General features: G+C 43.0%; 2 protein-coding genes across 2 annotated transcripts; both read right to left on the reverse strand.

The window, feature by feature from the left end:
* Window positions 1-232: 232 nt before the first annotated feature.
* On the reverse strand, window positions 233-7,386 carry MRPS36 (mitochondrial ribosomal protein S36). The gene is made up of 4 exons (XM_058824161.1): window positions 7,283-7,386; window positions 6,192-6,255; window positions 1,739-1,941; window positions 233-505 (listed from the first exon to the last, which is right to left on the reverse strand). Exons 1-4 carry the CDS (start codon window positions 7,319-7,321, stop codon window positions 488-490), a joined length of 324 nt encoding a protein of 107 aa, XP_058680144.1. The 5' UTR covers window positions 7,322-7,386; the 3' UTR covers window positions 233-487.
* A 287-nt stretch (window positions 7,387-7,673) lies between these two features.
* On the reverse strand, window positions 7,674-14,497 carry CENPH (centromere protein H). Its single transcript, XM_058824402.1, has 9 exons — window positions 14,307-14,497; window positions 14,159-14,214; window positions 12,911-12,959; window positions 12,459-12,533; window positions 11,731-11,787; window positions 10,787-10,850; window positions 10,492-10,543; window positions 9,124-9,284; window positions 7,674-8,398 (listed from the first exon to the last, which is right to left on the reverse strand). Exons 1-9 carry the CDS (start codon window positions 14,495-14,497, stop codon window positions 8,306-8,308), a joined length of 798 nt encoding a protein of 265 aa, XP_058680385.1. The 3' UTR covers window positions 7,674-8,305.
* Between the last annotated feature and the right edge of the window lie 12,245 nt (window positions 14,498-26,742).

The following is a 26,742-nucleotide window of genomic DNA, read 5'->3' on the forward strand; positions in this document are numbered from 1 at the left end:
TGTGCCCATGGCTGGCTTGCTGTGCAGACCTCTGTTGGGCCGAGAGAAAATCTTTTAGATAAACAATTAATAAACACCGAGAAAAGATCTGAAGTCTCTTCTCGTCCTTTGAAGCGTCGGCTCTTCAAGGCCATCCCTGGGCCTTTCCAGGCCACCTAAACAGCCGAGAAACCGACACTCAACCAGTGGAAAAATAAAATGACCCTGTTAGATTGTTGACTTTTCAAATGGCTAATTAGAAAAAATATTTTAATGGTGCAGACATCATATATATTCAATTGCTATTAGCCATCAACATAAAATCCTTCTCAGTCACAAACAAATCAGTATCTTGTGTGTTGTGTCAATCTTCTCACCCATCATATGGGATTTTATTAAAGCTATTAGTATACAATAATTTTTAATATTAAGGCATTTTAATTTAATGCCTTTATTGTGAATATAATACCTCATTCTTCAACAGTGGCCAAGAAACTATCTTCTACATTTATTCTGGACCTCCACGCTGTAAAAGAAAATCATACAGTTAAATATATTCCACTAATAGAACTTGAAACTGAGATAAAATTCTCTTTTACACTGTTATAGACTAAGAGACACAGTTCTAGTTTTAATTTCTGATTTAAATATTGACCTATATAAGAACAGATAGCGTGGATATCAGCATCCACCAGTCATGACTACATTTTTTTCAAGGGAAAGTACAAAAAAATTGAGCAAGACAACACATGCCACCTACAGTTACAGCTGCTTCCATATCTCTTTCTCTGAAGAAACCTGACTCTTATCCTTCAAAAGGTCTGACAAACGCAATGCTAACAGACACAAGTTTTAAAATAACTTTCACTGCCTACATTCCAAACTGCAAAGTAAAAACAAAGCCAAACAGAGTCATTACAATCTTAATGAGAAAGCAGAAAGGCATTCAGTTCATTATTTTTCCAACAAAATTATTTTACAACTTACCTCACTGTTAACCAAACATGCAAAAAGTCAAAAAGTGTATTACTGTGGGAAATAACTGATTTTACTTCTACTATATAGATGCAGCCTACTTGCACACAAGAAGATTTCTAGATTTCCTCTACTAACACGGTTATGCTATTTATGCCCTTACCATTTAACAAAACTTTGCAAGTATCTTTTAATTTCAAACTCGCCATCACCTCACAAATTCCTCAAATTTTCTGCATTGTCCTTTTTCAACCATCAGTTTTTACAACTGAGAATTGTTGCAGAATAGAAGCAGGTTTTTCTTGCCTTTCATGTAAAATGTCATATTTACAAGTATTGCAGAAAATACTTATATCAAGTTTAATAAAATGTTTTCACTACTAGAAATGCAGGAGTTAATTTACTAATTAATAACTTATAAAACTAATTTGAGAAATATTTTGTACTTTGATCACCTGGTAATAGCCTTTTCTGGTCTAAGAACTTCTGTGATCCTGCTCAGCAAAGTCAAATTACACTTTAAACAACTGTTATAAAACAGGTAGTGGTGACAATTAATGCAGGCTGTGACTATCACCAGCTTACCTGCACATCTGTTCTAAGTCCAAATCTCTCTACTCAGTGGTACCATGCTACTATGCAGTGAGATTTGGTACCTTCTGTATTAAGAATTGGTACATTGGGTACTGCATATGAAAACCATGAAAGCCCAGGGCACACTCTTATAAAGAATTACTATGTAATACCATACCAGAAGAAGTAGAAATTAAAGAAGAAAACTTACTTGAATATACTCAATCTCTTCATCTGACATTTGTCTCCTTCTGTATTTCTGAGGTAAACTTCTTGCTAATTCAGAAGTGTCTGGTGTGCCTTGTACTCTACTAACACGTGAAATATTTTGAAAGGCCGGTGATGTGCCTCCTACAGATTCCTGTGCTTTTGAAGCAAGGAGAGATGGCATACTTGCTTGTAGAGATTCCTGTACTGAAACCCAGATTTTAAAACCATTTACAGAAATATTACTAGACTGTAAAATTAATAAGCAGCCAATAAAATCTACCACTGCCTGAAAATCTTATTCACTACAACAAACACCTAAAAGAATTAAATCACTCTACTTCTCACAACCTGTTTTTATTGTTGTTAAATGTATCAAGTGCAGACTCTAAAAATGCTGACAGTAGTATGAATGGCAGAAACGCTGATGTGGAGACCAAAGATCAACATACACCCTAACAATGGCTTTTTCACTGAGAAGCTGTACTTCTCAGTAAAAGCATAAAGTTATGTAAATGTTTGTGTGTGGGCAATTATGTAGAAGATAACTGAGATGATGCTTTTAGTTTACTACAACTGAAAAGACAGACAAGTGAAAAAGATCTAGAGGCTTACAGAAAGATAAAGCTCGCAGCCAGAACAGGCCGCAACATGCAATGCAGGGCTGCACCCATTTTTAATATTACAAAATGCCATCCTATCACATTTTGTTAGTGATGTGCAGAATGACCACCAAGTATGAGGCATCAGCAGTCAATGTTAATGAAATGTAAAGACCAAGGAGTGCATGAAGTTCTTCACAGGTGAGGATCAGGAGCTAAGCTTCAGGAATTCACATCAGAAAAGTTGCCTTGATTGTGCAGATAGAAGAGATGACAAAAGGGCAATGTAACAGTCAGTGTTCCAAACCTTAGGTCTGTCCCACCATAGCTGATTTTACAATGGAAATATGCAGTTGCCCCACTAGGCAGGACAGAGATCATAGCAATATGTTCGTTTCAGTACTCAGTCCTATATATAGGATAGGATCCATCCCAGGTGATGAGGGGGCTGGCAGATGAGCTTGCAAAGCTGCTCTCCATCATTTACCACCACTCCTGGCTCACTGGTGAGGTTCCAGAGGACTGGAAGCTGGCCAGTGTGACTGCCATTCATAAAAAGGGTGGGAAGGAGGATCCTGGCAATTATAGGCCAGTTAGCCTGACCTCAGTACCAGGTAAGGTTATGGAGCAGTTTATACCAAGTGCCAGCACACAGCACTCACAGGATGGCCAGGGTGTCAGACCCAGCCAGCACAGGTTTAGAGGGCCAGGTCGTGTTTGACCAACCTGAACTCCTTTTATGACCAAGTGACCTGCCTGGTGGATGTGGGAAAGGCTGTGGATGTTGTGTACCTGGACTTCAGCAAGGCCTTGGCACTGTCTCCCACAGCACACTCCTGGAAAAGCTGGCAGCCCACGGCTTGGACAGGAGCACTCTGTGCTGGGTTAGGAACTGGCTGGATGGCCGGGCCCAGAGGGTGCTGGTGAATGGTGCTGCATCCAGCTGGTGGCTGCTCACCAGGGGTGTCCCTCAGGGGTCTGTGCTGGGGCCAGGGCTGTTCAGTGTCTTTATTGATGACATGGATGAGGGGATTGAGGCTTTCAGTAGTGAATTTGTAGATCGTGTGTCAATCTATTGGAAGGTAGGAGGGCTCTGCAGAGAGACCTGGAATGACTGAATGGATGGGCAGAGTCCAACAGGATGAAGATTAACAAGTCCAGTTGTCAAGTCCTGCATTTTGGCCACAGTAACCGCCAGTAATGTTACAGGCTGGGGATGGTGTGGCTGGACAGTGCCCAGGCAGAAAGGGACCTGGGGGTGCTGGTGACAGCGGCTGAACACGAGCCAGCAGTGTGCCCTGGTGGCCATACAGGCCAGTGGCATCCTGGCCTGTGCCAGGAACAGTGTGGCCAGCAGGAGCAGGGAGGTCACCCTTCCCTGTACTCGGCACTGGTGAGGCAGCACCTTGAGTGCTGTGTCCAGCTCTGGGCCCTCAGTTTGGGAAGGACCTTGAGACACTTGAGTGCGTCCAGAGAAGAGTGACAAGGCTGGAGAGGGGCTTGGAACACAAACCCTGTGAGGAACAACTGAGGGAGCTGGGGGTGTTTAGCCTGGAGAAAAGGAGACTCAGGGGTCACCTTAACATTCTCTAAAACTCCCTGAAACGTGGTTGTAGTCAGGCGGGGGTTGGTCTCTTTGTCCAGGCAAAATCTGACAGAATGAGAGGACACAGTCTTAAGCTGCACCAAGGGAAGTAGAGGTTGGATATCAGGAAAAAGTTTTTTAACTAACAAGTAATAAAGTACTGAAGTGGTCTGCCTGGGGAGGTAGTGCAGTCACCATCCCTGGATGTGTTTAAGAAAAGACTGGATGTGGCACTCAGTGCCATGATTTAGCTGAGGTGTCAGGGCATGAGTTGGACTCAATGATCTTGAAGTTCTCTTCCAACTGTCTAGTCACCCTGTGATATGTAAGGGTATAACACCTGACAAAGCTGAATGCTTCCACAGAAGTCCTTCCCAATGCTCCAGAAAATTGAGCAAGACAAGTGCAACATCTAACAGCTGGACAGAAGCTCTATATAACTATAAAATAAGCAGCATGAAAACAGCATGTGCAAAAGCATGTGAGCAGCTACAACAGCACAGTTTTGCCTGCCTTTGCCCTTCCTGGCTCCAGCAAGACCAATGACCACAAAGGAGAAGGGAGCCTTAATTAAGTTTTAGCCTTAATGAATCTGATGCAGTTGCAGGACTGGGACAAACAATCAAACACTTGCAGCACTGTGATGAAACTACCATTGAGAGGCATATTAAGAAGCTGCCAGTCAGAAGATTAGGTCTGAAAGTCCCAAGGTGGTTCAGTAATAATGGAAGATCCCAAACAGAGCAAGGCAGAAGTGAGCCCATCAGGAGTAGCATATTTATTGTGAACAGGGGGCAAAGTATTTTTGTTTCAAGAAATAATACACCTTACATACTACAAAAAAAAAAAAAAAGCAGTTTCTCCAAGTTTGTTTCACCGACCATGAAAGTCTAGAGATTTGTCAAGGATTTTCCTCTACTGTATGTTTCAGTCTGAAGTGTAGTTGGAATAGACTCGTTAGTGAATTAAAAACATGAGAACTGCAGTAATCAGAAATTTTACTGTTGCTGCTTTAGTTCTATTACAGTCTCTACTATATCTCTCCCTTCCCTGTTTGAGACCATAATGTTGCAGCATTAATAGGCCCACTGGAATTTGGCTGGCCTTTCACATCCCTAGTTGCTCTGAGGAGCCATTTAGTGATGTAGGAGCAACAATCTGGTACAATTAAATGCAGATTTTGCTACAGCATTCAAGCAAGACAAAGTAGGTTGCAGTTTACTAACAAGATAACAGATCCTGATGAAGGTAGAAAAGTCTAACATACTTAAAAGATACAGTCACAAGAGTCTTCTGACACAGAGATAAACAAGAGGTCAGAAACACATTTTCAAGCTTTTGAGAAAGTAGTTCACTGGCATGAGGTGGTGCATTTGGCTGAACTGTGCAAAATGTGCAGAAGTTTTACAGAAAGTTATTGCAGAAAATAGTTCCTGAAGAGTTCACAGGCAAGTCAGAAGAGGCGTTTATATGCACTGTGGAGGCTTTCAAATGTTAAACTAAACTTCAAGCTAAACTGTGGGCTTGGTAATCCTGACAAATAACTAGGCATAGTATAATATCAAAAGAAGTGAGAATAATGTAACAGAGCTTTTAAAGACAACTTCTACTTTTCTTTCAGATGCTTTTTGACCAAAAAGGACTTCTAAATCAACATATTGCTAATATAAGTTTGTTGTTTAAATATAATAGTATTGGGAATACCATAAATATCAACACAGGTATAAAAGTTAATGACAAAGATTGCAATGAATTTTTTTTCCCTTAACATTAGTTAGAAACACAAGAAAATACTTCTTAAAATGTACAGAGGGTTGGATCTCCCAGCTATAATTATGTTTTGAAAAAACAGCAGAAAATACATCACACACTTTAACTAAGAAAAAATGAGGAAAATGCAACATCATTTATGCAAATATCACTGAATAACTAAAGCTGCTTCAAACTGACTTGGGCACAGTAACTTCAGTAAATATTAATATTTGGGAAAATGTGACTTTATATAAAGTAGAACACAAACACTGGAAATCCTTGACAAAAAAAAAATATAGATGTGCATGCACTATGTGTCTACACACAGCTGCACAGAAAAGAAGTTGTGGAGAAAGTTCAAGAGTTGCCTTCAAAATAAACCAAGCATGTTTCAAAAACCTCACTCCAACTCAGTTCAGCTGTGTAGCTGAAAGAGAGAAATTGGGTCCCGGTTTTTAAATACAACAGTCCATGTAAAGAAATGTGGCGCAAGCTGTATCCATATCCAAAATACTTACTTTTAGGTCTGGGACCACTTTTTCTGTCTGGGAACTTTATTAATGGAGTATGTGGCTTGACTACCTAGAAGAAGACCAGGCAGTGGGAGAAACAGACACAGGTTACCGTGAATAATAAAATGTATCAACCAACCACTCTAAACAGCTGCTCTCTGCTGCACTACTCTGATACACTTACTGCTTCTTGAAGTCCTAAGTTCACCTCAGGAAGAAGTCCACTTTAAAAAGTAGTCCTGCACCCTGAGGTCCAGAGCAGGTACAGGCTTTGTCTTCCTTTTCCCATCAGTCTGTGTGTATGCAGAAACAGCCACTGCTATCGCATAAATGCAATCACAATGCAATGTGCTCTGGTTAGAACCCATCTAGAGTGCTGCGTGCAGCTCTGGGGTCCCCAAAGGAAAAAAAACATGGACTGGAGTGAGTCCAAAGCAGGGCTATTACGATCTTCAGAGGGTTGTCCTCACCTCTCCTGTAAGACAGGCTGAGTGCTGAGGTTGTTCAGCCTGAAGAATGCACTGGGGAGACCTTACAATCCAAAGGGCAGGTTTGGATTAAAAACATTAGGAAGATTAGGAAGAAATTCTTTATTTTGAGTGTGCTGCAGCACTGGCAGAAGATGCCCACAGCATCTGTGGCTGTCCCATCCCTGGAAGTGCCTAAGACCAGGTTGGATGGAGCTTTGAGCAACCTGGTCTAATAAAGGTGTCCCTGCCCACGGCAGGGGGGTGCTGCAACTAGGTGACCTTTAAGGTCCCTTCCGATCCAAACCAGGCCGTGGTTCCACAGTGCTTTAGCACACGGAATCGCGACCTGTGCTCTGCCTGTACAAAGCACTTTCACCTTACAGAGGCCCATCTTAGGAAGGAGCTGCCAGCCAGCTCCGCACCCGCTGCTATCACAGCGTCCGGCACCTGCGACACCGTGTGCACGCGGCTGCACAGCTCTCCCCAAGGACACCGGCCGCCCCGGCGGCGTCTCCTCATCCTGCGGCCGTCTCGACCTGCTGCTCGGCGGCGGCAGCAGAAGCGAGCCCCGCCGCCCGAGCCAGAGCTCCGGCTGTCTCAGACACGCCGTCCCGGGGCCGCCCTTACCTGCACCGCCCTTGTAGCGGCCGCCATCTTGCTGCCCATGGTGAGGAGCCTGAGGGGCAGCTCGGGGCCCCGCCCACAGCCACCAAGGCCGGTACGGGCGGGGCCTGTCTAGGGGCGGGGCCTGTCTAGGGGCGGGGCCTGTCTAGGGGCGGGGCCTGTCTAGGGGCGGGGCCTGTCTAGGGGCGGGGCCTGTCTAGGGGCGGGGCCTGTCTAGGGGCGGGGCCGCACCGGAGACCTGGCCTGCCAAACCAGCCGCTTTACCGTGAGTTAAAAAAAACTCCAAACCAAGCAAAACATTTTCAGTAAAATCAGCGTTTTATTATTAGATCAAGGCATCCACCTACAAAAATTAGCTGGCAATCACTCACCAAGTTAAAAGTGAAGCTACACACCAAGATAATAAGGGACACTACACATTCCTAAACTGTGCTATGCCCCAAGAGTCAATTTCCTTCAAACATCAAACAAAGAACACCAAGTTAAAAAAGCGCAAATTCTAGTGAAGACATTGCTTAGCTGCACAGTCAACAGTATGAAGTCACCTCTGCAGACAAGAGTCAGTGCTAACAGGAGCAAAAATTTTTGGGGTTTAAAATTACACATAATGCCTTAAAACCCAAAAATAGTCCCAACTCCAGACTTGCTCATAAATTTTACTGACTGAGCATTTGACTGGGACTGAGCAGGGTTGTGCACCCTGCTTGAGCTCTATGGCTGCTGGTCCCCAGGGAAGGGGTACAGCAAATCCTCAGTTTAAGTCCACTTCTACATGAAACCTTGAAACTTTTCTTATGTTCTTGCTGCCTCTCAGAGGAAAAGAAGTGCTTAGACAGGACAGCTTGAGAAACGAATCTTCAGGTAGTTTCATTTCATCAGCTGTACTGCCCCCTTTGACACAGTCTGTTTCTCTGGAGAGAACAACATCTTCCAGAAAGGTCAAATTTTAAAATTTAAGATACATGAAATTTATCAAGTTTAGTTAAAATGCACACAATGTATAAAATAAACACCACATCTCCTGACTCACTGACTTACTACATTTTTTTCAAGCTGTAGAACAATTGCCTTTAAAGATTCATCTTCTGCCCAGTTAATTCTGCTTCCAATTATGATGTTCTATAAATGAGAAAGATTTACAGGTTAAAACAAGCCCTTGTAAAGGACAATTCCTAGTAAAATATCTTAAAGAAAGTCTGCTTTATAATTTTAATTTGAAAGCCCTTGAAATTCACAAGTGTTTGAAGTAGGCAGGATGGAGGGAAAAAGGAGAAAGGGAAGTATTGCTTTAGATCCTATTGTTGATACATAGGCAAAAAAAACCCAAATCCATGCTTTTTTATTTTCTAGAAGGCCTTGCATACTACCTCTATGTTAAATACAGAAACCTAGAGAACGTTTTTAACGATATGAAATAATGTTTGCCTCAACAAAAATAACAGTTAACATTCTCACCCTGCCATTCTGGATCGAAAAGGGGAATTTAAATTTAACCAAAGAGAATTTGCTCTACTTAGGGCTGAGAAAATTTCAGGAATACAAAGCCAAGAGATAGTTTTAGACTCTTATCTAAATGCCAGTACAATGTTAAATTTCTTGTTCTGAATTTGAGATGTAAGACTGTCTCTAAACTCTGCAAAAAAATAATGCAAAGATGCTTGTGACCATTTCATTCTCTTAGCCTTTAAAGCAGAAGTTTTTCTTCTATACACAGTTCTTCCATTGTTAAACTTAAAGGTTTTAACAACACAAAATTGTTTTCTAAGTTATATTTGCCATACAGTATAATATATTGAGTGTAATCAAAAATTGTAAACTTGGTTCTAAAAGCCACACAACATTACCTGGAACACATGTTGAATTATTGTAGTAATCCATCTTTCTTTTTCTAATTTATGAAGCATCTTCTCTGTTTCACATACATTCACATATGCTTGTTTCTCCTTTTGCCTTTTCTTCATGGTATGAATTTGCTGTAGTTTCTCTCCTCCATATTTTGTCAGTGCTGTTACATTATTAGGAAAATTAAGCATTAAATAGTTATGTGTACAGTAGAACTGAAGATACTCTTTTCCTCACAGCCACCTAAAGCACTTCCAGTGCATAATCCTTATTTCACACTCCACTCCTTCCCTCATATATTCCTCAATATATTTCTTTTATGAAAGAAGCAACACACGCTGTGGCTACTTGGTTATCAAACTATATCAGTTGGTTCCCTGGCCAACTGTAAAACAGAATGTACATTGTATGCTGCCTGCATTTCCCTCACACAGGGAGTAATTTGCATCTCTTTCCCATACCCTGTTTTTGAGTGCCACAACTTTTATGGCACTCAAAAACATAAACATTTTATATCTTTAAAAGATATAAAAAAGGTCTTTTTTATATCTTTTAAAGACCCTTACTCCTTTTTCAGATTTCACTGAAACCAAATTCCAAAGTCATACAAGGAGAATATGAACATGACCAGCGAATATTACTATTTTCATAGGAAACCAGGTTAAAAACTAGACTGATTAAAAGTGTTTAGGGGCAGTTCATGTGTTGAAAGAATGCCGGCAGAGCATTCCTTCCTTTATCTGCAGAGATATCAGTATGTTCATTTTTCCCATGTGAACAGTTATTTCACTGTGTTCGTTCATTACTGTCTACATATACACAACTCCCTGCACGTGAATCAAACAATAGCTGTTAGAATTGATGGCAAACCTGGTCACGAAAGAAAGAACATTCAAAGAACACATTTACCATATGAAGCTCTGAATACTGATGTCACATCTAAATTTGACCCACTCTAACAAGACTACTGAAAACCAATATATGTATACTTCTTTCTAAGCAAATTCCCTCTCTATTCTGCAAATACCTCATAAATGTGCCATAGGACAAAAAAGTATCTTTTAGGTGCTGTAAGGCTGATTTAAATGACTAAATAATGTGTAACTTTCTGAGGAGCTTACCTGAAATAATAAAATGCTGCCACATTGTTTTTGAGTATTGTCTTGCATCTCTCATTCTAATGTGTCAGTCTCACAAGTAGGGAACACAACAGCTCATCTCTTTCTACTCTTTTAACAAGTTTTATAACTGTGTTGAGTTTTGCTGCTTCCCATGTAAATTAATATTACTACAAGAGTAACTTTAAAATATTAACTATATGAACTCTACATTAAAATACAAACCACAGTCAATACAGGTAACACACTTACAGAGTCTTTCTGTTTTAATGTCAATCAGCTGCTGTTCCTTCTGATGTATTTGCTGAAAGAAAACAAAAAGTATTTTCCAGACTCTTGTCTTCAAAAATACTGAAAGATGCTAATTCAATCCCCATGATCACTTGAAGTAATCCTTAATTTTGACAGCAGTAGGAACTGCACACATGTCACCACATATTTAGCTTTGAATGACTTGTGCAGTCATGCTGCTGTCCAAGTGCACTCCTTCCCACGCTGAGGTTGATTTACCTGCACTACAGTAACAGAAGCTTCAACTGCCACTCACCTGCTGATAGTCAATTATTGTCCAGCTGAGCAATAGTATGTGTCGCATTTTTGCCAGGATCAGACTAAGGAAGGAAACAGTTACATACCTTAAGACCACTAATATACGTCAATATCATAAATGTTTAAATCGACTTTATTTACTTTAAATAAAGAATTTATGATTTCTCATAATAGCAAATTAGTAATACGTGTCACTTCTTTTTGCACTTACACTTACAACATCCCTTCTTTTTACAGTTAATATACTCAGTGTCACTGTAGAGGCCAAAGAGTTCAGTTACTTCCCTCTCAATTCCTCTAAGATTTCATTTAAGTCTACCCAACATTTTACATCACAGAGTTTGGATGGTATCAAGAAAGCCTAGCCATCTGGAAATAGCTATGAATTAAAGCTCCTAAATCAAGGAGATGCAATCCCTTACCCGTATTTCTGACAGAAATTAAATTTCTCATATTACACTTCATATGCATCCACCTGTTAATAATTGGCAGGCAACAAAAAGCCTTTTAAAAATGTTTAAGCTTTCAGTTCTATTTCAAAGACATTTTGCTCCTACATAGTTAATTAATAAAGGCAGCAAAGCAGAGGCAAGGCCCTGTTACAAGCCTGTAATGTGTTCGGCTATCATAAATGCAGGTAATTTAGGAACTAAAGACAAAAAGCTCTCTTGGCTACAAGCAGTTCTCACTAGTGAATCAAGAGTTATGATCTCTGTAATCAAAGGTGAGTAAATTCAGAGCCCAACTGCAAATCTACCATGGGTGTATGAAGTCTGATCATGCTGATTCTAGCCAGAAGGTAGACACTATATCATTCTGTCAAATCTAGAAAAAGGAAGCTTGCTTTCACAAGAGGTAAAATGAAATAATCTAGAAATGTGTCACAATAAACTGTGCAAAGTTCATTGTTTTCTAGCTATCTGACTCCCAAGAACACCTTACCGTGAGTCCTCATCATCTTGTTTCAATTTGTTTCTGAGGGCATCCACAATTTGGGTCCTGCATATTGCAAGAAATAGCATATGACTGATGAGAACTCATAAGAAACTGAGAAAAGCAGGAAACAGAGAGAAGAAGATTTAAATAAGTAATATAAGAACATAATTTCCAAGATTCCACTTTCGTCCACTTTCACATTGGAATTATATAAACAAAATACTCAGTACCTTTAAAATACCACACTCCTTAAATAATGGGGCTTAACTCTCAGGACAGGAAAGATACATCAATGATTATTTGTGAGAATGACAACTCCTTTTTCTCTTGACCAACATATTTGGACACCATTAATCCCAGAGTCTACAGAAAGGAAGCTGGGCAAAAGTGTAAATTCAAATAAATAGCCATGAAACACATGCCTAACATTATTAAATTCCATCTTCTCATAGGCATTTGGAAAATACTGCCAAGAAATATGCTTACTGATCTGTACAGTCACTCTTTCTCAACTGTAAAGAAGCTTTTGGGTGTACACATTTCAACCTGTAAGTTTTTTTGTTTTGGTGGGCTTTTTTTTTGCTTTGTTTTCTACAGCATTCCTATTGTTCAATGGTACTTAAAATCTCCCCAGTCTCCCATATCACTTTAAAATCCTGTACCTATGTATATATGCATCTATGTATGCACACATACAGAGAAAAGCTCAAAGTAAAGGGTGAAGAAAATTCTACCTTTGCAAGGCCAACGTCCTGTTCTGTAAAGAGACTTTTGCATCTTCTAGATCTCTTTTCAAATTTTGTGTGGCACTGAAAGACAAAAAGCAATTAGACAGACAAACTGAGTGTGAAGATAACAGAGTTTAAAAGCAGTGTCACATTTTAACTTGCTTTCTACATATCTAATTTTAGAATTTTTCATGTGAGCCACAAATCATTAGGGCCAGGATTAATTTAGCATGTGGAACTATATTAGCAAATTCTAGCCATCATGTAAAGGACTGCAAATTTAAAACCCACATCAGATACAGAAGTACATTGGGAGGATGAATACAGCATTTCTTCCCCACAATTCTTCTTAGTTTCCATTATTTTCACCAATCTTTTCTGAAGTACTGATTGTAAATCCAGCAATTCACTAGGAAGGAATAACTAGAAGAGAATTTTGAAGCTATCCGGTGACATACCTCTGGCTAAAGTTTTCTTCAATTTCATGATCAAGGAAATTTTCCTGACCTGCAAAAGACAATGTTGCTAAAACAAGTACAACAGAGACTTTTAAATACAATCTATAGAGCACAAACGATTAGCATTTTTGTGTGAACAAGTTATTTCTTACTTCTACCTCAAAGCTTTTTTATCTTTTACTGTTAATGAGGCTACGCTATCAACCAGCTGTATCAGAGAAATAATTAATTTAGCATTTTTTAGATAAGCTAGAGCTGATTTTGCCATCACTCTATGTATGCCACTGGATAGTTCAACGGAAGAGCATGTACCCAACTGCACCCTGGGCTGTATCAGAAATGTGTCCAGCTGGTCAAGAGAGGTGATTCTGCCCCTCTACACAGCTCTTGGCAGACTGTTGTGCTGCATCTTATGTTGGGATTCCCAACATAAGAAGGACATGGATCTCTTAGAGAAGGTCCAGAGGAGGGCAATGATCGGAGGGCTGGAGCACCTCTCCTATGAGGAAAAGGGTGAGAGAGCAGTTGTTCAGCTTGGAGAAGGAGGATGGGGATTTTGCTGAGTCCTTGCAAATGAAGGAGCTTACAAGAGAGCTGGAGAAGAGCTTTTTACTAAGGTATGTAGTTTGTATTTGGAAGATGGTAGGTTTAAATTAGATATACTGTGGGGTGATGAGGCACTGGTAGAGAGATTGCCCAGAGAAGCTGTGGATGCCTCATCCCTGTGAGTGTTCAAGATCAGGTTGTCAGGTTGAATAGGGCTCTGAGCAGGATGATTTAGTGGAAGTGGCTGTGCATGGTGGGAACCAGATGTGTTTAATGTCCCTTCTAACCCAAATAATCTCGTGACTCTACAGGTAATGGAAACACCTTAAATCAGTATTGCTGCCAAACAGTTTGACAAACTTTTGGCAAGACTTCAGCCCCAGTGACCAGATTTCTGAAAACCATCACTACATGTCAGGTGAACCTAAAGTTCAAACCCAGAAAAGGAAGGAGAGGACAGCGGGCAGCAGCTATATGGCATCTTTGCAAACACTCAAATATGTCTCAAAAGCTGCATAGAAAATGTGTTAAAATGTACAGCCATGAAAAAAAAAACCATCATTATCGTAAGGAACACTCTTAATAAATAATTAAAGAAAAGATTAACAAAATATGTAAATATATATTTATATATTAAAATATAAATGCCACATCCCATTCTTTGTTAGTGCAACATCCCACAGCGGGGAGGGATATACTTACCGGCAAGAATAGCCGTGTTGTGCTCTATGAGCTGCTCCTTCAGTTGGTCCCTCATGCTGCGGCGGGAGTAAAGAGACAACGGTCAGAGGCTGCGCATCCCTTCATCCCACCCCCGGGCTTCTCCCCGTCGCGTCCCGCCAGCACTAACCGGACCAGAGTGGGGACATCCAAGTCGCCGGAGCCGTCGCCGCTGCCCTGGTACAACGCCGGGGCCGGAGTCAGCTCCAGCTCTCGGGTCGGAGCCGGAGCCGGGGCGGGGACCGGGACCGGGGCCGGGGCCGGGGCCGGGGCCGGGGCCGGGGCCGGGGCCGGGGCCGACTCCCGGCTCAGCCCCGCCATGACAGCACTTTCAAAACGCGCGCCTCGCGCCCCCCGCGCCTGCGCAGAGTAGCGGCGGGGTGGCGCTGCCCTCAGTGGCCTGGTCCCGTACGTGCAAGCGAAAAAAGAAAGTAACGTTGTCAGAGCACTGGGTAAAGCGCAATAGTTCTTCCCTCTGACCTAGTTCTCACATGGAGATAGAAGCAATAGATGCAAGCTACTAACGGAAGTAAAAAATTGACTGCAAAAAATAAGCACTAAGTGAAGAGAGCTGCTGCATAGAACAAGACTTAATTGGGTTTAAGAGCAAGTGCAGCTGCCAACCCAGCACAATGATCCTGTTTACCATTAAACCATGACCTGAAATGTGAAATGTGTCATATTCACACATTATTGAACACGGCCAGTGCGAAAAACACCAATCACTTGTGTTTTTTTAATTTTAAAAGTTGAATAGTAATAAAATGGTTATAAAAATAGTAATACAATTAGAGTAATAATAATTTGGACAATTTGAATTAGGACAATTAGAAATATGAGACAATAGAACTGAAGAGTTACAGACGTTGGGGTGTCTTTTTCGGTGCAGCACAAGCCCGAAAAACGACACACGTCTACAAAGGATTAACCCTTAAAAACAATAGCCTGTTGCATATTCATACACCTCATACATGATGCCTAAATTCCATTCAAGCACAGGATTATGTCTGGTCATCGTCAACTTCTTCCTCTGAATCCTAATAGCGCCTTCGAGGCAGGAAGAAGTTTGTTTCTTCTGACAAGAGAGCAATAAGTTCTCTCTGAAAGATTTAGGTGTCCTGTGGCTGCTATCTCACTGCAGGTCATTTCTTTTTAAAAAAGGGATCCTACATAGCATAGTTTCTATTTTAACATTTTTATAACCTAAAGCTATATTTAACACACTACTTAAGAGAATTAATACAGCATTACTGTCTAACACAACACATATAATATTCATTTTAATATTTGTGAAAAGCCAATCATAAAATATGCATTTTTCACACCCAGGGATGCTGACTCCTGTACAGCTCTGGGCACCTTGTTCCAATGTCTGACTACCTTGGACAGCTTCTGTAATTGTCTAAGGGCGGGTACATTGCAGCTCCCCCAGCCAGTCTCCAAGAGTCCTCAACAATTTCTCCTTCCTCTTTGAGCTCTGCCAACAGGCTGAGCAGATCACCACCTCACACAGCTGATTTCTCTGCTGCCCCCAAGTCTAATCTGGCAGACACTCCTCCACCAAATAGCAGAGCTCACGGCAGTGCTGCTGTCCATGCACCACGCTGCATGGCCAGCCAGGGCACCTGAGCTGGCCCGAGCTCAGCCAAGCTCTCAGCACGGCTCACAGGCTCCAGGGAGATGCCTCAGCTGCAGGAGGAAGGTAACTGTGCTGCCCTCCCCACCGGAAAAACCCAACCAAACAAAAATTATAACAGCTTTAATAAGTTTAATATAAATAAGGTACTTTGTATATACGGTGAGCAGCATTCTGCTTAAATTCATATAGAAGTTTAAAATTTTTAGCCAGATCCCATATAATGGGGGACTACAACTGTTCAATGGTGCTTATCTTGGTGTTGGCAGTGCTGGTAATATCTTAAAGGCCTAGAAATGAAACAACAGACTTTTGAGCCAATATTAATGTGGGAGATAGTATAAAAACTGGTCTTTATTGGAGGCCTCCAGGGAAAGATATGGAAAAATGCCCTTCCCCCCACATGTGGTGAATACAGTTTTATAAGTTTAGCAAATTAACATAACTGCCAAGAATTCTCAATTAGATGCACAAGTGATGAAGTAATTCCCACCTGTTCAGCCATCTCTGAATCCTCTCCCACCCCCTGCTATCTAAGGATAGGAGCTAAAGTTTGCTTTTGAAAATGTGTCTCAAAGAGCTGCTTTCAATCTTGGCTCCCAGAAAGAACCAAGATAGGATAGGGGCCTTGAACCCCTGGGGTTTGGAGCCTCTGGAATCTGTTTTATCTTTCTGCCTATCAGGGTAGGGAAAAGCTGAAGGGAAGTATTTGGGCTAGCTGGGAACTATGTACAACAATAATCTACAGAGCTATGAATATATATGAAGGAAGTATAACAGCAAAGGAATGATGTACAACAATAATCTACAGAGCTATGAATATATGTGAAGGAAGTGTAACAGCAAAAATCATTCTGGCATCAGTGGCATATTTCTTTGTAACTGCCTACAGAGAAATAACGTTGATTATGTTTACCCTGTTCACTGTTTCAGCTCACTTAATTCTCAGTGATCAAGCCAGGCCCATCCTAGTACACAAACCCCGTTCATGGATGGTCCATGCCACCTACACAAGATAAAGATCTTCAGCTCAGAAGCAAGCAGATCTTATTTAAGTCTGTCTGCAGTGACTCTACTGAACCAGCCTCTATGTGCCATGTATTGACACATAACCACACATATTCCCCCCACACCCCTGCACCCTAAGATTCTTACCTTTTGCTTGGCAGCACATTTATTCACATTGATTATATTCTTTGACATATGCTGTATAACTAAGAGAATGTCACTATCAGTGAGAGATGTGTAGCATTGCAGAAGTGGTAACTGAAAGGAATGAAATCCATTAGATAAGCCTATTAGAATAATCCAAGTACACTGGGTTCTTTGCAGTTTTTCTTGGACAATTATGGTCTCTTGTCTCGCAGTGGGAGGTTTTAAAAGCTACTGCCCTACTACTGTCCCCTTTTAGTAGTACACAGGGAGACAAGAACATGGTGAAATACCATGAGGAATGGAGGAAGTGTGCACCTTATAAGAGTGGCCTTTAGGCACACTGAGTCACAAAGTAGGAGGTGGCCTGACAAGCACAACTTACAAACATGCATCTATCAAAGAGTTTCAGAGACAAACAGAAGGCAGCTGCTGGAATCATGGATGGTGGGATGTGAATCATGTCATAATTCACAATGCACAGCTCCATCAGGTACTTGGCCAGAATGTTCAGTTTATCTGCAGTAAGTCAGAGTTGAATATTGGCTATCTCCAGAGCATGAGCATCCTGTCATCTTGGTTTAGTTACATAGGAAAAAATACTTCCTTAGAGAGTACAGGGTTGAAATTCAAGTGCCTTTATCACAGAACACTTCTGTGTTATATTTGGCTGCTCATAGTCTAGGACTGCCCCTTTCAATGGCAGTCTAGCAGTCACCTGCAATGTGTCATGTTTCACTGTTGGAAACTGCAAGGAGTTATTTTAAAATTAAATGGTCAGGAACAAAGTTTAGTCAAATGAGACAAGCATTGCATCTAAGAACCGTTTATTCCTAATGAAAAACAAAATGTAAGGGAGTTACTCTACTAAAGAGGGTTAGACAAGACAGAGCAAGCGTAAGAAAAATGGGAGAGGAATGGGGGGTGGGAAGACAGTGAGTGAGTGAGTGAGCGAGCGAGCGAGTGAGTGAGTGAGTGAGTGAGATGCCACTGGAGGTCAGGGAGTGCATCCACGAGGTGGGGGGTGTGCACACTGCTTCACGGGAGACTGGGCTCGAGGTGAGGGGGCACTCAGGCCCAGAAGCCTGGAGAGGGCCGCAGTGAGGATCACAGCAGTGGGCTGGCTCAGAGGCCAGCAGGGTTGGATGCAGGTGGCTTAGGCAGGGACACAGGGAGGCAGAGCAGACACAAAGGTGACAAGAGCCAGTGAGGAAATGAGAGTCAAAAGACAGGCTGGGGCCAGGGCAAAGAATCAGGGGATGGCCAACAAGGCTGACATCAAGGACAACAACAAGGCTGGTGGGAGTCTGTTCTAGAGCACCCAACCAGGATGAATAGGTAGATAACTTATTCTACAAGCAGCTGGAGGATGTTTCAGGATCAGCAGCCCTTGTTCTTGTAGGTGACTTTAACCTGTTAGACATCTGCTGGGAACTCAACATAGTGGAGAAGAGGCAGTCTAGGAGGTTCTTAGAGTGCATGGAGGACAACTTCCTGTCACAGCTGGTGAGTGAGCCCACCAGGGGAGGGACAATGCTAGATCTGCTGTTTGCAAACAGAGAAGGGCAGGTGGGAGATGTGGTGGTAGGAGCCTATCTGGAGCACAGCGATCATGAAATTATAGAGTTTTCAATATTTGGTGAAACAAGGAGGGACATCAGTAAAACTTCCATGCTGGACTTCTAGAGGGCAGACTTTGGCCTATTCAAGAGACTTATTCAAATAGTACCTTGGAAGCAACCCTTATAAACAAAGGAGTCCAGGAAGGATGGGTGTGCTTCAAAACAGAAATCTTGAAGGCACAGGAGCAGGCTGTCCCTATGTGCCAAAAGATGAGCCGATGAGGAAAATGACTGGCCTGGATGGGCAAGGAGCTTTTGAAGGAGCTTTTCTTTTTTTGAAAAAGAAAAAAAAAAAAAAAAAAGAGGGTGTATCACTCTTGGAAGGAGGGTCAGGTATCTAAAGAAATGCTTAAGGGAGTTGCTAAGTCATGTAGGAAAAAAATTATAGAGGCAAAAGCCTAGTTAGAACTCAATCTGGCCACTTCTGTAAAGGACAATAAAAATTATTTTTATAAATACATTAATGGCAAAAGGAGAGCAAGGACAACCTCCATTCTCTATTAGATGAGGGAGTGAATTTAGTAACTAAAGATGAGGAAAAGGCAGAGGTGCTTAGCACCTTTTTTGCCTCAGTTTTCAACTGAAAGACAGGTTGTCCTCAGAACAACTGTCCTCCTGCGCTGGGAGATGGTATCAAGGAACAGAATAGCCCCTTCCTTCCTCAGAAGGAAGCAGACCTGCTGAGCCACCTAGGTGCTCACAAATCCATGGGACTAGATGGGATCCATCCCAGGTGATGAGGGGGCTGGCAGATGAGCTTGAGAAGGCACTTTCCATCATTTGCCAACAGTTCTGGCTCACTGGTGAGGTTCCAGAGGACTGGAAGCTGGCCAGCGTGATGCCCATTCATAAAAAGCATGGGAAGGAGGATCCTGGCAATTATAGGCCAGTTAGCCTGACCTCAGTACCAGGTAAGGTTATGGAGCAGTTTATACCGAGTGCCAGCACACAGCACTCACAGGATGGCCAGGGTGTCAGACCCAGCCAGCACAGGTTTAGAGGGCCAGGTCGTGTTTGACCAACCTGAACTCCTTTTATGACCAAGTGACCTGCCTGGTGGATGTGGGAAAGGCTGTGGATGTTGTGTACCTGGACTTCAGCAAGGCCTTGGCACTGTCTCCCACAGCACACTCCTGGAAAAGCTGGCAGCCCACGGCTTGGACAGGAGCACTCTGTGCTGGGTTAGGAACTGGCTGGATGGCCGGGCCCAGAGGGTGCTGGTGAATGGTGCTGCATCCAGCTGGTGGCTGCTCACCAGGGGTGTCCCTCAGGGGTCTGTGCTGGGGCCAGTCCTGTTTAATACCTTCCTTGATGATCTGGATGAGGGGATTGAGTCCACCAGCAGTAAATCTACAGGCGACAGAAGCTGGGAACATGTGTCAATCTGTTGGAAGGTAGGAGAGCTCTGCAAAGGGACCTGGACAGGCTGGATCAATGGGCCAAGTCCAAAAACATGAAGTTTAACAAGACCAAGTGCTGAGTCTTACATTTTGGCTACAGCAATCCCCTGCAGTGCTACAGGCTGAGGACAGAGTGGCTGGACAGTGCCCAGGCAGAAAGGGACCTGGGGGTACTGGTTGACAGCCAACTGAACATCTGCACTTCGAGTACCCCCAGGTCCCTTTCTGGGCCCCTCAATTTAGGAAGGATTTTGGGACACTTGAACACATCCAGAGAAGGGCAAGAAGGCTATGACGGGCTTGGAACACAAACCCTATGAAGAACAGCTGAGGGAGCTGGGGTTGTTTAGCCTGGGAAAAGGAAGCTTAGGGGAAACCTTATCACTCTCTAAGGGGAAACCTTATCACTCTCTACAACTACCTAGTTGCAGTGAGGTGGGAGTCAGTCTTTTCTGCAGGCAAGCATTGACTGAACTAGAGGACACAGCCTTAAGCTGTGCCAAGGAAAGTTTAGATTAGAGGTAAGAAAAAAATTCTTCACTGGAAGAGTGATTGGGCACTGGAATTGGCTGCCCAGAGAGATGGTGGAGTCACTGTCCCTGGATATGTTTACAAAAAGACTGGATGTGGCACTCAGTGCCATGGTTTAGTTGATGAGGAGGTGCTAGGTTGGGTCATAGGTTAGACTAGTTGATCTCTAAGGTCTTTTCCAACCTAGTTCACTCAGTAAAAAAAAAAAAAAAAAAAAAAAAAAAGGGCTAGGACCAGGGCAAGAAACAGACCTCGGCAGGCTGGAGCCAAAGCATAGATATAACATTCAAAAAGCCCCTCTAATTACCAAGCCTCAAATACAAAACCAGAGTCTCAAAAAGGACCCAAGCCCAAAACCCACACTTAAAGTGCAAGTTTCAAAAAGCCTGGAGCAACTGTGACACAGTTACTTTTTATGCCCCTGGCTTCTCCAAAAGCCCATCTGCTTGGCAGGAGACCATTGGCCTAGTCCAACCTTTCACCATCTGATTGGAGAAGTCCCTCTAGGGAGTTCAGCATCTCCTATTACGTGGCCCATGGGAGATGTTGCCAGGAGAAGTCCTTCAGAGACAAGGCTTCTTCTAGTTGTCTCCTACACGTTGCTCATGTGCACCCCGCCTCCGTGTGCCTCTGACAGCCATTGTTGAGGGAAATCAAAACTAAATTGGCTCCTCACAATCAGGCATGCATTTTAGCACTGAATTTTGGTAAGTTAGGCTCATGTCACAGGAACAGATAAATAAAACTAATTTCTATGTGGAAGACGTGTGTCAGCCAGGCTCAGTTGCAAATTTTGAGCCATTTTAACAAGTTGCCACAGTTCCAGATTCAATTTACAGTAACACCTGTTCTCAACACTTCTGCAATCTTTGAAGCTCTTCTTAGGCAGTGCTGAGGGAGCAACCCAGAGAGAAGTCCAGGGTTTTCAGGATCTTCATCTCCATGTGGTGGATATGGACCTTTGAGCAAGTGTGGTCAGCTGCTTAGCAAAGTCTCCAATATATGGGTGAAGAATCTCTTCATATTTGGTGGCAATGTACCACCAACATTGTCATACCACCAATGTATGACACCAACCAGCAGCAACTTCAACTTGGAAACAGCGTTGTTCTGTAGAAAGAAGCAGATTTATCTAAATTACTTGGTTCAGAACACAGGTTTTCAAGTTAGTCAGTGTAAGGTTTGTTATATGGCAGGATGTTCATACCCATGTTTTATTTGCCCAATTATCCCATCATCAAAAAAACCCAAACAATATTAAAGGTAGCAGCAATTTAATTGAATAGCTTAGAATATATAAAATCGTATACACTTAAAATATTGAAAATATAATTTGGTTAAAATAAGGGATAATTTGATTACAATAATAGCACATAAGCAAAAAAATAACCGCGCGGGGTACGGAGTGCAGGGTCCTTGGACCCCTGCCACCTCACGTACAAGCTTGCCAAGTGAAAATTCCCCCTTATATGCCATATGTCAATGCTATCTCCTCCCATTTTTGATTCATCACACTTCTACCTCCACCCTCATCGCCACCATTACTGCGCATGCTCCACCACTCTTTTAGGTGGTCACACCACTCTTTGGGGGTCGTCACTGATGAAGGCTCTCCTCTTCCTCGATGTCCTTTAATTCACCTTTGGGTTACGCATGTGCACCAAGCTAGTATAATGTAAGCCAAAACTAACATAATTTATATACATATATTTAAGCATCAAAGCATAAATCTCATATGATTAGCATTTTCCTGGGACCCAACCAGATTTTCCCTTCTTTCTGTTAAGTTTTGGTAACTGTTATGTCTTGCTTTTTCCTGCCTTGAACATCTGCAGGAAAGGGGGGGTGGAACTCCTCCTCTCCCTTTCTTTCTTGGCATTACACCTTTTAACGGTTTTAATATTTCCAAATATTAATTACTGTATCAATATTGATTACCGTTTCAATTTTGTCAGCATGAATCATACCTATTTACCACACCCACTTGCACAGAATAACTACACTTACTAGAGGTAATCTTCTGTTACCTCTATTGGCACCTGCAGGTGTGTTAGAAGGCTTTGAGTTCAAATCAGTGAGAGGAATAAGCAGTTTTGATACATCAACTCACTGTTGATAGCCAAGAGCTTTTTGTGTTACATACAATTGGGAATTGAATGTCCTTTGTTGGTCATCTGTATTGTTAAGTGTATGTACAACCATGTAGGGTGTCACTGACCAGCATTCATGCTTTAGCCTAGGGTAAAAGCCCTTTGTCAACTGACACATCCAGTCACTCCTTGAATGCTTCTGGAGAGTGACTTTCCCACTTCCAGTATCTGACCACCCTTTCAGTAAAGAAATTCTTCATGTCCAACCTGAACCTCCCCTGGCACAGCTTGTGGCCGTTTCCTCTTCTCCTGTCCTTATCCAGAAGTTTGGTACAGACATAACCCATGGGTGTAGACCACAGGCAGCAAGGTTTCCTTGCTCACAAGACATGGGCTAGAAAGAGCACAGTACTAGTATTAGTAGTTAACTGGTCTAACAACCCGCATCTCTTCATATTATCAGCTGAGTTCAATCCTACATTTCAAAGTTGAAGGAGGCTTACTAATGCCTCTGGAGAAATCATCAGTGAAAGTGAATCCCAGCCCTAAGGCAAGCCACACCTACAAGGACAGTTTACTGCAAATGTCCTTAGGTGCTGCCTACCAATCTCCAGGTGTCTCAGATTGTTGTAGATGCCCTTCACATAGTTGCTACACAGCTTTGGGTCATTACTGTCATCTATGTCAGGGTCTTCAGACTCAAGCAAGACATTAGAAAAAGCCTGACATAGTATGTGTCTTCTGCTGGATGGCGTTCATGTATTTCCGTGGAGTTTGGAGACTGATGCTCTGACTACAAGGACATTCAGCAAATCACTGCTGACAGCACCTCCCTTCACAGCCCAGTGCAATCCTGCAGCGTGGAGCACTGCAGGGGCTCATGACCCCTATTTCAGGGCGCCAGACGGAAGGCACGGCTCTACCGCAGCGGCAGCCAAGCACTGGGCTGGGGAAGGGGCACATAGTACAAAGAGGCCGGGACTGGTGTCGGCGGTGGGGCTGGGACGGCACGTTTTCCGTGGCGAAAGCCTCCTGGTAACCATCCGCCCCGGAGCGGCGACCTACTTGACACTCGGCTGCCCGTGGTCTCCCTTCAACTTGGCGGCTGGGCTCACTTTCGGCCAGCCATGCAGTGCCGATGTCCCCCCCATCGTGGGGGCGTTCGCCGTTCCATTCTTGGGGACCGTCGGCGTGCTCTTCTCTTTCGAGGGGTCGGCTGCGGAGCGGGACTGCAGAGAGAAGGGCGGTCAGCGGGACGGCGAGCGGGGTCTGCGCTGCACCGCCGCAAGCCCGGGCCGCGGGAACGGGGCAGCCGGGGCAGCGCCGGCGGGCTGGAGGAACGGAGCCGGGGCAAGATCTCTTCAGGGCCTCGGAGCCGAAGGGCCGTAGATGCGAAGCTGAGGGGCTTCGCGGCTGCTTCTCTTCGCAGTAGAGGGCTGAAGCGGCCGCTTCTCTTCGCACTAGAGGGCTGAAGGAGGGCAGAGTGAGGGAACCAACGGGCTGTCCCAGAGAAAGAAAGAGAAACAACCACCGCCCTCCCCGCCAAGCAAAGACTGGACTGCCCCCGGGCTGTACCCCGCACGGCCCGCCAGGCTGAAGGGAAAGAGCGAGCAGGACACGAAGGGCGGCGCAGGTGCCTCCCCAGGAGCCACGGCAACAGCCCGCTCCCGCTCCGCTCCCCCGCCCGCGCCGAGCCGAGCCGAGCCGGCCCCACCGCGCACGTACCGAGGTGAGCCCGCCGGGCAGGAGAGCGCAGCGGCACGGGCCGCGCTGCCGGCACCGCTCGGTTCAAGCGCCCAGGCGCCGCCTCTGGTTGGCCGCCCATGGCCAGCCGCGCCTCCGCAACTCGCGCCCTGTTCACGACCCCATGGCTTCTGCACCAGGGAATAAAGCCTTACTGGAAAACACGAACATTTTCCTCTTTATATACACATGACTGCTCGTTCGGAGTTCCTTTTAAACCTGTTTAATCTTTTCAAAGTGTTTTGTTGCAACTCTCTGCATGCGACCAGGTGACTCGACTGAACGTCCCCATGCCTTCCCAGTACTAAGATATTAACAAACTGGCCTCCACCTGCGGTTTGAAAACCTGCCCACACAGCACAATTCCAACAAATCTTATGGGGAATCCTGAACCCTTCTTTCGTGGACCAGACTAAACAAATTTAAAATGGACGTTTAAAGAGAGACAATGCTTGTTGCCAATCATCTTCCTGCCAGGAGAGCCAGGAAGAACACTGTGCATGTGTGCTGGGTAACTTACTAAAACCTGCCAAATGCAAGCCAACGTGCAGGTCTGCACTTGCCTGTGAAGTATACAGGTACGGGCTCATCTTCACTGCCACAATCACAGGGGCAGCCACCTTGATTTGTTTTGGGTTCTGCCGCTACAGAAGTAGGAAATGGCCATTTGCTCAGAGGAAGCTGTGACAAGCAAAAAAGCTTTACAATTACGCTAAGATAATGCTTTAAAAGACATACACTCCTTTTCATCATCTTCATTTCATGTCACAATGGGATTTACTGAAATATTATCACGTCTAGTACAACCATCTCAAAACAGGAGTGGCATATGTAAACATTAAGTGAAGCTTTGAGATTGGTTTCTAAAGCAAAACATCACCCTAGTTCTAGACTGAGCATAACTGTAGCTCATCAAGTGATAAGCCTTCTGGAGGAGACAAGGTAAGAAAAACACTGTTAAAAGGGTGGAAAACAGGATCCAGCTTTGAGGCGGTGGCTGGCTCTCCAGCGCTGTCCCAAGATATGAGGGATTGCAATTTATGCACTTTATATTCATCACTGTGCACAAGTGCAATGCAACTTCTAGAAGTTTTCTGACCATGGTTTTCCAAGTCAGTCTTGTACTGCAGACAGTGTTTTAACATAGGTCAGGAGGAACTCCTTTAAGAGTAACAAAACAAACCACAGAAGTTGTATAACCATCTGATAACAAGACAAGCAGAATGGCTCAAGGACATCCTTAACTGCATTCCTGGTAAATCTCTCCCAGTTAAATAATTCCTTTATCACTCTGTTCTGTCCTTCAATTTCACTAATATCAAGTCTATTCTTATTATGGTATTCAAGAACGACTGAACACCAGAAACAAGAAAACAGTACAACAAAACAATTCTGCCATGATACATGGGATGGTGAAAGATGTATTTGTTCTTGTTAACCACTGAATTAATTTCTTAAATTTCAGGGAAAATATTAATGTGCTACAGACAAGAAGAGGGGGGCACAGGAAGCCTGTGAACAGATGTAAGCACAACTACCTCTGAAGATGTATTTTATTATCGCATTGACAGATTTTCATTAAACATATGGATGTGTTTTCTTTTTAAGTACTCAACATCCATAATTCTTTCTTAAAGGCACTCTCTTTCACTTTCCAGTCAAGAAGTCTCAACTTACTGTTCATTTCAGCAACTTGTCAAGTTCAAGACTACTTTCATAGTTTAGCATTCTAAACCTGAACTTCTTCCCTAGGTAATACATAGAGGTACGGTTGGCTACCGTACATCTGCAGCTGTAATGGTATTATTAAAAAAATGAGTCAAGTACAGGATAACATATCTTGAAAAGATGACGTTTAGCAGAGTGCTAGGATGCTCACTGATTTATTACTTCTAGATTTCAAGTATTTCATTTGCAGTTATTCATATAAAAAGTACAAGAAGTTTTATTTTAAGTGGTTTGAGTTATGATTCTGAGTCTTCCCAGGAAAAAGTGTTTTCATTTTTCTTCCCTTCCCTATTTCTCGTTGTTAAATCTGTGTATTTCTTCTAAAAAAAATAGTTCAATACAAATGTAAAATGGTAACATATATTTGCTCTGGTGCATTAAGTATAGAAATCATATTTGTATGCTGAGACATAATATAAAAACTGTATATTTCTATTATCTAACAAAATATGCAAAACACAGGACTTGATGTTTTTTAATCCCCATAATAAAGTGGTTTTTTCATTCCAAGAATCTTCAAGCAATCTTTGAAAGAAAGAAAAGTAGTGCGCTGTTGATTGTTTGCATTCCAATATAAACTACTTCTATTTCCCACTACTAACAAGAAATTAAAATAGCGATGTTCCACACTTTGGAGAAAGTATGGAATACATCTGTGCTCATC

Source organism: Ammospiza caudacuta, chromosome Z, assembly GCF_027887145.1.
Source record: "Ammospiza caudacuta isolate bAmmCau1 chromosome Z, bAmmCau1.pri, whole genome shotgun sequence".
Lineage (NCBI taxonomy): Eukaryota > Metazoa > Chordata > Aves > Passeriformes > Passerellidae > Ammospiza > Ammospiza caudacuta.